This window comes from Trachypithecus francoisi, unplaced genomic scaffold, assembly GCF_009764315.1.
Source record: "Trachypithecus francoisi isolate TF-2019V2 unplaced genomic scaffold, Tfra_2.0 Lachesis_group8, whole genome shotgun sequence".
Taxonomy (NCBI): Eukaryota; Metazoa; Chordata; class Mammalia; order Primates; family Cercopithecidae; genus Trachypithecus; species Trachypithecus francoisi.
Window position 1 is genome coordinate 79,729,067 of NW_022681473.1, and position 12,314 is coordinate 79,741,380.

Consider the following 12,314-nt stretch of genomic DNA (forward strand, 5'->3'; position numbering starts at 1 on the left):
TGTGGCTATTAGAGTGGTAGAAAACAAAACAAAACAAAAAGTTGTATCTTCCTGTTGAACTTCTCTGGGAATATCCCATAAACGTACTAAAGCAGCATTTAAGGCTGGTCGAGGTGGTTTATGCCTGTGCTCCCAAGCACTTTGGAAGTCCAAGACCACAGGATCACTTGAAGACAGGAGTTGGAGAACAGCCTTGGCTACAGAATCATACCCTGACTCTATGAAAAGTTTTAAAAAGCATTATCCAGATGGGGTAGTGTGAGCCTGTAGTCCTAGCTACTTGGGAGGCTGAAGCAGGAGGATCCCTTGAGCCTTGGAATTCAAGGCTGCAGTGAGTTATGATTGTACCATCGAGTGTCTCCATAAGGAGACAGTTTCTCTAGAATAAATAAATGTGCCCTTAAAGGAATGCCTATATCTTGTATGAAACTCAATAAACAGTACAAAATGCATATTAATTTCTAGTGTATGTCTAATCTGATAGGATTTATGTTACATATGATTCATTTCATTCATGGTTTTTTAGAATGAAGGAGTGATGATAATTTAATCAGCAGTGCAAAGGTGTGTTCTAAATACTGCATAAACCTAATCATCTTATTCTCAATCTTTCTCAATACTCCACCCCCTTAAAGAGGTGGATGTGGTCTTCACAGATTCTTATAAAAAGATGTGGAAGAGACAAGCTCAGTTTTCTCCAAAGGAGAAGGACCGTACTTAGAGGGAGCTGTTATTTTGGTGACCTCTGAAATTCAGTACTGCAGTGAATGAGCTCCTGACCTTGAGGTGTACTTAACAGAATTATTTCTTGAAAAATCATCGTGGGAACCATTAAAAGAACCCAGCAGTAAGTGAAACTTATATTGATAAAATTATATCTTCTTTCCTTTACAGAATAATAGAATGTTAAAAATATCTCATTATCTTAAATCTACACAATGGTACCATTTCTAATTCATATTCTTGCTATAGATTTTATGAATTATGAGGATACTAATTGTTATTTTGTGTTTTCTATCATTCTTCAATATAGTTTTGAAAAAATTTAAATATCTAGTGTTTGCTGCAACAGATATGTATGTATAACAAATATAGGGAGTTGACGTTAATACATATAAGTACACATAGCTGTGTGTAAATATATGTGTAATGAGTGAATTAATATTTTAAAATTGAACTCAGAAGATGTTAATAAATGTTAATTCATTCATTCAGCTTTTAGACATGACTTTAAATTAGTAAGGTAGTGATGAAGAGATGCAAAATAGTGAAACTGAAAACAATGAAAAAGCTCCCCAAAACATCCTATTTTAGAAATCAAGGCCGGGCGCGGTGGCTCAAGCCTGTAATCCCAGCACTTTGGGAGGCCGAGGCGGGTGGATCACGAGGTCAGGAGATCGAGACCATCCTGGCTAACACGGTGAAACCCCGTCTCTACTAAAAATACAAAAAAAAACTAGCCGGGCGAGGTGGCGGGCGCCTGTAGTCCCAGCTACTCGGAGGCTGAGGCGGGAGAATGGCGGGAACCCGGGAGGCGAAGCTTGCAGTGAGCCGAGATCAGGCCACTGCACTCCAGCCTGGGCGACAGAGCGAGACTCCTCCTCAAAAAAAAAAAAAAAAAAGAAATCAAAACACAATTTTTTGACCAAATTTAAAAGATATCATTTGACACGTGATGGTGGCTGCGAACTCACTTGAGTCTTAATCTTATTAAACTATGAAAAATTCCTTCAAATGACCTAGATGAACTCTGGAGAATATTTGCAATTCTAAGATTTTTCATTTCTTTCACTAAAATTCAGCAGTGTTATCAAATAAAGGAGAGTAAAGGACTTAAAATTGCCAAAGACCATAGTTTATATATTAGTCAGGGCTCTCCAGACAGACAGAATCATAGGATGTATATGTATATATGTAGAGATACATTCATGAGCCATTTCAGTCAACCACAAACAACACATGGTGGTCACATAAGAAAATCATACCAGTATGTTTACTGTACCTTTTCCATATTTAAATATGTTTACATATTAAATAATTACCATTGTGTTATAATTGCCTACAGTATACTGTACAGAACATGCTGTACAGTTTTGTAACCTAGGAGCAATAGGCTGTACCGTACACCATAGGTGTGTAGCAGGCTATACCATCTAGGTTTGTATAAATATATTCTATCATGTCAAAACAATAAAACCACCTGGTTGGGTGTGGTGGCGCATGCCTGTAATCCCATCACTTTGGGAGGCTGTGACGGGCAGATTACTTGAGGCCAGGAGTTCAAGTCCAGCCTGCCAACATGGCAAAACTTCGTCTCTACTTAAAAAAAAAGAAAAAATTATCCAGGTGTAGTGATGTGTTCCTGTAATCTCAGGTACTCAGGAGACTAATGCAGGAGACTCGCTTTGCCCCAAGAGGTGGAGGTTGCAGTGAGCCGAGATTGCACCATTGCACTCCAGCCTGGGTGACAGAGGGAGACTCCATTCCAAAAAGTAAATAAATGATACCTCCTTAAACATTTTGCAGAGCATATATCTATCCTCAAGCTACACATAATTCTACATGAGAGGGAATTCATCAGGAAAATTTGTTTACTTGATTATGGAGTCAGAGCAGTTGCAATACAGCTGGTATCCTGAGGATACCAGTATCCTATCTGAGCTCAAAGCTGAAAGCCTCAGAACCAGCTTCAGGAGAAAGAAAGAGGAAATTGCCTTTTCTCTGGCTTTTTCCTTTTATCTGAGCTACCAGCCTATTAGATGATACCCACACACACACATTGAGGGATGAGGCTCCCACTCAACTCACCAACTCACATGTCTCTCTCCTCTAGAAACACCTTCACAGACTCACCCAGAAACAATGCTTCACCTGTTCTGTAGGTATTGGTTAATCCAGTCAGACTGATACCTAAAATTCACCATCACACCATGGAAATATAATTACACCTCTCTCAGTCTAACAAAAAGCTCCTATATGTTAGTTCAGAGTTTTCGCAGCCGTAGGGGAAGTTAATTTAATCTGCAAGACTATGTTACACACAGGAACTAGGAGCAGAAGGGACTGTGAGTCATCTAGTCAGTAACATCTACTATAAAACCAGGAGACTCTCTCTGTGAGAGATTTTTATTTTTGTTACAGAAGAAATAGTTTGCTGTGCTTTATGAACCCTGTCAAAAAGAGAAACTATAGCTGTCACATATCTCCACATGTTCAGAATCTTTTCATCAACTCAGACCCCAAAATGATGTTGCTCTTTCTTCCTCAGAAACATGAATTCTAGAATCTTGCAAGTCGTCCAGAGGGAACTCACCTGCCCCATCTGCATGAACTACTTCATAGACCCGGTCACCATAGACTGTGGGCACAGCTTTTGCAGGCCCTGTTTCTACCTCAACTGGCAAGACTTCCCAATTCTTACCCAGTGCTTTGAATGCATAAAGACAACACAGCACAGAAACCTCAAAACTAACATTCGTTTGAAGAAGATGGCTTCGCTTGCCAGAAAAGCCAGTCTCTGGCTATTCCTGAGCTCTGAGGAGCAAATGTGTGGCACTCACAGGGAGACAAAGAAGATGTTCTGTGAAGTGGACAAGAGCCTGCTCTGTTTGCTGTGCTCCAGCTCTCAGGAGCACCGAGATCACAGACACTGTCCCATTGAGTGGGCTGCTGAGGAACACCGGGTAAGTGATGCCTCTGAACATCTACTTCCATAAAGGACACATGAAATTCCTGTGGGTCTATTTTCTTGGAGATTGGATCAAGCCAACTCTGCCTCCCTTTAAGCAGCTCTGTTTGGGATTTCTTAGCTTGAAACCTCTGAGATTTGACAAACAAGAAGGGAAACAGAAGAAATGTCATTTACTAGGGACTTATTTGTCTCTCATTCTGGGCCCCTTGCCTACAAAACGGTCTGCATGTTACTTCATTGTCTTCACTGGTGCTTCAATTCATGGTTCTTTTGCAGGAGAAGCTTTTAAAGAAAATGCAGTTTTTGTGGGAAAAAGCTTGTGAAAATCACAGAAACCTGAATGTGGAAACCACCAGAACCAGACACTGGAAGGTTAGTCCTGTATTTCTCTACCTCCTCCAGGAACTTGTGTTGGGCAAATGAGTGACCCTTAAAATAGGAACTTGATATCAAACCGTAATGTTACTGGGAGTCAACAACAACAAAAAGACAACATTGAGAAAAAATGTCCTCATTTCTTATGTAGAATAGTATGACTGTTACATAGCATTTCCAACAAAATCATTGATGTCATCCAAAGCATGCTGGTTTGTTTTCATACAAAACTGTAGCTATACACCAACAGATACAAGAAACTGGGCCATCTCACAGCATTCTATATGTGCTGGTTGGATAAATGATGGGCACAAGATTTATTTGGCAGTCATGGAAAGCTCAAGTGAACCTTCTGAGCCTGGGTCAGCAATGATCTGAATGCTGGTGGACAAGTAGTATTTGGAATTGTATGGAAAATTTGAGACAGAAAAAGTGACAGGGGAAATCTAGAGAAACCATGAAATTAAGGATCGCAACTAATTAGTATTGAATAATACATAATATGATGAGAAAACTGGTGAGAATTATGGATTTGTGTCTTGAGGGAGACATACAAACATGCCAGAAATATGAGAACTAGTATCTAAATATAAGGAGAACTCTGAGGACCCCAGAAAAACATTAAAAATGATTTTCTTTTTGTGGATGTATACTCTGAGGGTATGATAGCTAATATTAGTGTGTTGCAAAGTATTTCATAAGAACCTAGTCTATGCTGAACATTAAATTAGAAAATTTGCTAGTATAAAAAAAGAAAGCACCTTTGTTCTCACAAATCATACAATCCAAATGAGAGAGGCAAATGGTCAACATGCAAATATGTGCAATACATGATGTGTTCGAGTGCGGTAGCTTCTTTGTTGGAGAATAATCAAGCAGGGAAATAGAAAAGGACAATAGAGGCCAGAAACTGGAGATTAGTGTCTGAGTTTTAAATAGGGTGATCAGAAAAAAGCCTCACTGAAAAATTCAAATTGAACAAAATTTTGAAGAGGAGAGGGAATACGAATGTGTGTATGGATATATATGTGGACCATGAGTGTGTTTGTGTGTGTGTGTGTGTGTGTAAAATTCTAGTTGGAGAGAATAGCATATGCAGTAACGTTGAGTTTGTGTATATTTGGAGGCCTGAGGAACCACAAAGAAGTCTATGTTTCAGATTGCGATGAGTTAGAGAAAGAATGGAAGGAAATGAATTCAGAGAGACAAAGATGGCCAAATCATAAATGCAGCCTTATTAGGATAGGTTTTGCTGGGTGAAATGCATTTAGCTGGACATGCTAGTCTAAGGTCATTTCACATAGAATGAGTTTACGCAACTTGTGTATCAATGAAATAGAAATAATTATTTCCTTTTGTAACTACAGCTCTATACTCCAACTCACAAGCATGAACTGTTCTTACTTTTCCATAAATATGGGATGGAATAGAGAAATCCAAGTGGTGTTTTTTTTTTTTTTTAATTTCCAGCTATCTTAGAAAGCACATTATCTTGAATAAATTTAATGTAATTGGTCAAATACAAGAAAGGAAAGGAACAAAATTTGTGGATTCTAAGAACTGGCAAGACTGAGGTTTAAACTATAGGATGTTTGAGAGACAAAAGGAATCAATGAGATTTCATAGGAGATAGATAAATACATTTCTCTTTTGACTAACCCATTATCACTGCAGGATTATGTGAATGTAAGGTTAGAAGCAATTAGAGCTGAGTATCAGAAGATGCCTGCATTTCACCATGAAGAAGAAAAACATAATTTGGAGATGCTGAAAAAGAAGGGGAAAGATATTTTTCATCGACTTCATTTAAGTAAAGCCAAAATGGCTCATAGGAGGGAGATTTTAAGAGGAATGTATGAGGAGCTGAAGAAAATGTGCCATAAACCAGATGTGGAGCTACTTCAGGTACAAACTCACAATATGGTTTCAGGTTTTTGAATATTCACATGTATAAGTATTTTCCTCATGGCTGAAATCCATCTCCCTACCTTTATGTCCATGACATTTTTCCAAAAACACTTTGGCATAACTAATGCTACTTTATTGGGAGAGTATAGACCTGCCATAGAATTCTAGCAGGCCAAAGATCCCTCCTACTTTATCCACCAGCCACAAAACATAGTGGAATGGTCAAGGTAACAGCCCCAAGCAATATTCCCCATTTAAGTCAATAATATATTTTGGGTTGTTAAACATGTATAAAACAGTGAGTGATTCATTTACATTTATGATAATTTGAGGACATGGTAAGATCAGAAGTTTTGGAAATCTAGGCTCGCATTAATTTTATGTTCGTGTCCACTCATTTGGGTAATAGGTTCTGGGAAAGATGACTGAGTAGGTTATTCGAGGTTACCACAGAGCACAGACTCTCTGGGCCTCTTCTCCCTTCCCTTCTTTAGAGAATGTCTTCAAGACTCAGACTTTCCCAGGACATTAGTTAATGACAATATGACTGACTGGGTTTTTCATTACAGAAGAAATAGAAAATGCTTTCCAGAAGAGAAGATGGTAGGGAAATAATATCTTCAGAAGCTGATTCCAAATTTCACACTGAACGTAGTAAAAGATTCATCTGGTGAAATTCACTAAATCTTTCTATTTTATTTTACAGGCTTTTGGAGACATATTACACAGGTGAGTGTGTACTTAGATTTTAGCATATGTTCTTTCAGTTTCCATGAATATCAGAGCAGGCTCTACCAAAGTCATGGTGTAAATGATTAAGACATTGATACTACTTTTTTTGGCATCACTTTCATTCCCACACCAGAAAAGACAAGACCACTAAATAAATAAATAGTGAAATAAAATTAAAAAAAAAACAAACATGTTTATTCTGGATTTTGTTTTATTTCTTAAGAGCCTGCATAGGTGAAAGATAAAGTTTTGTTTTGTTGATAGTGAGAAAGTCACCAGAGGAAGCAGGAGAGAAGTGGGGCAAGTATTTTAGCAGTGAAAAACTCGATTTGTTGTTCATACATATATACATATCAGTTAACAGTTCTGAAAAATAGACTGAAAAAACTGTGGAGTGTTAGAACTGTATAAGTCTCTAGGGAAGCTTGTTCCTAAAAGGTAGACCTCACTGCCTAGAATAAGTTTCACATCATTTATCCCAAAAAGGATACAGCAGTCTCCCCAGAGCCCTGCTATTTCAGACAAAGATCTCAGGGGAGTCTGCCAAGAAGTGGAACTCAGAATTTCATTTCTCAATATATTCAAGGTCATAAGCCAAAGGAACCTTACACATTTGGGGCAAAAAAAAGAAAGATCAGACTGAATTCTGACTCAGACTCTCCCACTGTGCTTTAAAATTCAGAAACTATAAATAGGAATTAATTTCAAAAAGGAAGTAATAATTTTTGAATTATCAAATTTGTGGGTTCAAGGGATTCTCATGAAATGTCTTTGAAATACAAATAGTGATTTGTATTTATTTTCTTGATGTGGATGTTTTAACTGCAGGTTTTTCCTTGCAGGAGTGAGTCCGTGCTGCTGCACATGCCCCAGCCTCTGAATCTAGAGCTCAGTGCAGGGCCCATCACTGGACTAAGGGACAGGCTCAACCAATTCCGAGGTAAGTCTCCACCCACAGGCAGCACTCCCACTACCTAAATATTATTATTGTTAGGATCACATAGATAATATTTCACCCTTTATCAAATGCTTTACTTCTTTATAGACATAAGTGAACAATATAATCATGCAACCCTTTTGTATCTGTGTCTGTGTAGTCAGATTTATAGCATTAAGTTTGAAAGATAGTGAAAAACAAATACATTATGGCTTCATATGTACTGAGCTAAGTAATGGGAAAAAGGAGTAGTGTAGCAAATTGAAAAAAGGAGCAAATGGAACAATGCTCAGAGTGAAGGTGAGTTATTTAATGTTAAATACAAAATTTTACATTTCCTTAGTGTATTCGTTTGAACAGCTAAGAACTGTTCTTTTGGGGAATATAGTTTACTGGAGATACTTAGGGTTTTTTAATTTTTTAAATGGATATATATTATGTATTGTAAAAAAAATTGAGTTAATGGGTGAAAATAACAAGAAGAAATCATTTTGTGAATACAAGTAAAATTACAAACAGAAAGAAGTTCAGTTTAACTGCAGTATGAAAAGCTACATGTTAAGTCTATAATCCAGCTTCAGCCCCGGGGTGGCGTGGAAGACCACAGAGAGACTGGTAAAATATTTTTCAGAAATGTGCTTTGAATTATCACTTATGACATGTACTTATGGATTTTTATCCAGTTATCTACAGCAGATCTTGAGTAACTGGAAATCTTCACATTCTTCCCAAAATTATAACACTAGTTTTTAAGAATAAGACACATTTCTAAATAATGATCTTGATAACATCATAGCATTTAGGGCATATAATGTGTAAATTTTGCTTTGAAAATTGGATTGAAAGAAGTTGGTCTTACTTGGGGCTCTCAATACGTAAGTTTTCAAAACATTTTTAATACCTGTGGTTAACATTTTGTTTCTCTTGTAGATAATATTAATCATCTGTATACTTTATTAGAAGTTACAGGCAAAATTGTCCTTGTGACTTTACATTTCCTGGTAAATTAACTTCTTGATAGAACAACTTTTGCTTATTTTCACATGTCTACGCATGTTCTGTTTGTTTCTTGTTTATTTATTTACTTATTTATTTATTTATTTTGCAGTGGATATTACTCTGCATCATGATGAAGCCAACAGTCATATCTTTCAATGTGGAGATTTGAGAAGCATTTGTATTGGATGTGACCGTCAAAATGCGCCTCATACCACTGCAACACCTACGAGTTTTCTTGCATGGGGTACTCAGACTTTCACCTCCGGCAAACACTACTGGGAGGTCCATGTTGGGGACTCTTTGAATTGGGCTTTTGGTGTCTGTAATAAGTCTTGGAAAGAGAAGAATCAGAATGACAATATATATGGAAAGGAGGGACTCTTTAGTCTTGGATGTGTTAAGAATGACATTCAGTGCAGTCTCTTTACCACCTCCCCACTTACACTGCAATATGTCCCAAGACCTACCAGCCACGTAGGATTATTCCTGGATTGTGAAGCTAGAATTGTGAGCTTTGTTGATGTTAATAAAAGCTCCCCTATATACACCATCCCTAATTGCTCCTTCTCACCTCCTCTCAGGCCTATCTTTTGCTGTATTCACCTCTGACCAGTGACAAATCAGAAATGTGTTCATTTGCTGTGGGAACCGCTCTATCCCAGGAAGCCCTCTTCATTGTGCCTTATCAAACAGGACAAATAGGTTCTGTTTTATGTCTTCAATTACCTTCTAATGTTATTAAAACTCATTTATTGTGTTACTATTAAATATGATAAAAACACTAAAAGTATATGTATTGTTCTTTATTAAATAATTTTGAAAAATCATTATTCATGATCATGGCATAAAATATATTCTCTGGTTTTTTTTCTTTATTTCTGACTGTCACTGAGTGAAATAATAGATGACAGACATGTCTGAATGAAATTAAAATCAATGGAAGAGAGTCGGGATCTTTGCTTCATGCAAAAAGTTGGAGTGAAGTCTCAGTAATAACTGGGAAATGTTGCTTTTCTTTCTCTTTAAGTATATTGCACTTATCCATGATGTTTCATTATACTAATCTATCCTTTGAGTTAATATTACTTGACTTTTTATGCTGGGCTTTATTTTCATTCTCACCACGTATATAAATAATCCTGAATCATTAGTGTGCTCTTCTACATTGACATACACAAGGTGATCAGACCAATGCTGGATTAATTGAATATTTTTTAAAAAGTAACTAAATATTAACTCCTACCTCAAACCATACACAGTCATTTCCAAATAGATTCAAGTCCTGAAAGTAAGAGGAACATGATACAATATTCTCATAAGGATTTCTTAACCAGGCAAAAATTGATAATAAAAAACTTAGTAGTTGCTTTATATTAATGATGACTTCTGTGTTTCAAAAAACATGATACGGGAATTGAAATGCAAACCGTTAGTGGAGAAAGATATTCACCCGAATATATATAAAATAAAATAGAATACCTGTGCATGATGAACACTTAAAATGTATTTTAAGTATTTTTCCAGATTCTTCCAGGTTGGCCTAGAATAAACTTGGATGGCAGTCATTGCTGAGATCAGCTGTGGAAATGGGTGATTTTTGGAGGACAGTAGTTATGCTGTGAACTTATGAAAACAACCAAGTGTTCAGTAGCAACTAAAATGTGTCTCCATAACATTATTTTACAGATGTGTATCTGAAACATGAAATTTGGAGAACATTCTACTAGTGTTCTCTAGTGAAAAAAATACAGCTGGAAACAATAAGGGAAGGAAGATGAAGGATAGAGAAACAATGAATTTCAGAAAAAATGCTATTTAGACTAAAATAGAATACTGCAGATACCAAGACAAAGTGGTTAAGGTGTGTGTTATGGAGCAGAAATGGCAGAAAATACCACAGTGAAGAGATTTACAGTTACATTCTTAGGTCTGTCTTTTACTCTGTCAACATTGTGGCTTCTAAACACATCAGTGTTCTCCTTTGATCCATGTGCTAATTAACAGCCAACACTCTGCCCCCTCTCCCCGATTCTTTCATCGTTTTAAACTCAATCTAATTCTAATCCAGCTAATCACTGTAGCTAATGTAATCATCTAAGAATTTTAAAACTATTTTTGATGAACTAGTGAATATACCTCATTCTCAACAAAAATACTGTTTGAGAGGAAAATTTGATGGTATTTATAACCATTTAAGTGCATCCACACACGCAAACATATACGTACATAATACATGTATATATTTAGGTATCTGAGTTAATTGCATTAATTAGAGTGGCTACCTAGATTAGGATAACATTGGGCTTTGCTGATGAAAGAATTTGGAATGTTGCTTGGTTACCCTGTAATACCTATATGAATATATGAACCCTGTAATTTTATTACTGCAGAAACTCCCTTAGATGTAATCAAGGATGATTGTATAGGGATGTACATTGTTGAACTCTTTCCAATCATGTAAGAGAGAAAAATAAATATATTGTAATGTGGAAATAGTTTAGAAAACTAGAATGCATTTTACTAAACCCTGTAAAAACCATCTATATGTATTAGTATATTGATACTAACAGATTTTCTTTTATCTCTTATGGGATTATACTTCCTATTTTTCACTAGTATTTTTATTATGGACAGACATAGTGTTTTATTATAGATGGACATAGAAACAAAAATAATTCTCTCTACAGAAGGAGTAAAATTAATATAAATATATCAATATTTATATGTAATATAATATATATATATAATATAGGGACTTGATTAGTTTCTGCTAGTGTGGAGACAAGTCATATCATGGCTAGGGGCCATGATGTTAGGAGCAGTCAGACGAACTCTTGCATTGTGATGAGTGCATATAAGTTATATGAGCCACTTATCAGTAGAATTGATAACAGGATAACGGCTAGGTTTACTTCGTATGAAATTGTTTGATCTACAACTTGTAATGCACTGATTAGTGCATAATTTGAATTTGAATGTTCATCCTGATCATAGAATAAAGTAGACAGTTAGGCTTGATATAGTTAGTGAAAATAGAAGACTTATATTTAAATCAATTAGAGTATCTGCTATAGGGAAGGGGTTCACAATAGGGGAGAGACAGAAAGGGCCAGGGTTGGAGCAATAATATAAAGGGTAATAGTAGATGTTGAGGGCCATATGGGTTCTTTGCTGAAAAGTTTTATTGCGTCTGCGAATGATTGAAGCAGTCCATAAGGGCTTACAACGTTAGGCCCTTTGTGTAGTTGTATGTAGCCTGACTTTTCATTCAATGAGTCATTTAAAATCAATACAGATAATAATGATAACTAATATTAGTTATATTAATAACAATAAAATTATTAGTATTATTAACAATGGCTGATAATAATTGATACTGAACTTATTGATTGGAAAACAATATTAGCTACCAATACTTAATATTAAAAATAATATGAAAATTTTATTAGCAATTATTTCTTAATATTAATATTGGGAATTCATATTAATTTTAATTATAAATGAGTAATAATTAATAATAATATTACTCCTAATGCCGCAGTGGGTGTACACCCACCTGTGACATTGTTCCTAATATCCAGGGAGGGAGAGAGCATGATATTACTTTCAATATCGCAGTAGGTGTACACGCACCTGGTGATATTGATCCAAATACCCAGGGGATGGAGTATG

At 36.1% G+C, this 12,314-nt stretch overlaps 1 protein-coding gene across 3 annotated transcripts; it reads left to right on the forward strand.

Annotated features, from left to right (window-relative positions):
* Nucleotides 1-716: 716 nt before the first annotated feature.
* Nucleotides 717-9,434, forward strand: LOC117080490 (tripartite motif-containing protein 49D). Of its 3 annotated transcripts, XM_033205602.1 has the most exons (7): nt 738-847; nt 3,269-3,683; nt 3,968-4,063; nt 5,741-5,971; nt 6,681-6,703; nt 7,549-7,646; nt 8,752-9,429. In XM_033205602.1, the coding sequence occupies exons 2-7, from the start codon at nt 3,273-3,275 to the stop codon at nt 9,249-9,251; spliced, it is 1,359 nt and encodes a 452-aa protein (XP_033061493.1). In that variant the 5' UTR covers nt 738-847; nt 3,269-3,272; the 3' UTR covers nt 9,252-9,429. The 3 variants fall into 3 exon arrangements, with proteins under 3 accessions (XP_033061495.1, XP_033061493.1, XP_033061494.1); XM_033205604.1 differs by lacking the exon at nt 5,741-5,971 and having other exon boundaries at nt 717-847; nt 8,752-9,434; XM_033205603.1 differs by lacking the exon at nt 738-847 and having other exon boundaries at nt 3,154-3,683; nt 8,752-9,423.
* The last annotated feature ends 2,880 nt before the right edge of the window (nt 9,435-12,314 follow it).

What these genes read in the sequence shown, in the direction of transcription:
- LOC117080490 (XM_033205602.1), top strand. Translation starts at nt 3,273, where the DNA reads ATGAATTCTAGAATCTTGCAAGTCGTCCAGAGGGAACTCACCTGCCCC. An exon ending in TTTGGAGACATATTACACAG is followed by an intron (nt 6,704 to 7,548) that starts GTGAGTGTGTAC and finishes TTTTCCTTGCAG; the next exon opens with GAGTGAGTCCGTGCTGCTGC. An exon ending in CAGGCTCAACCAATTCCGAG is followed by an intron (nt 7,647 to 8,751) that starts GTAAGTCTCCAC and finishes TTTATTTTGCAG; the next exon opens with TGGATATTACTCTGCATCAT.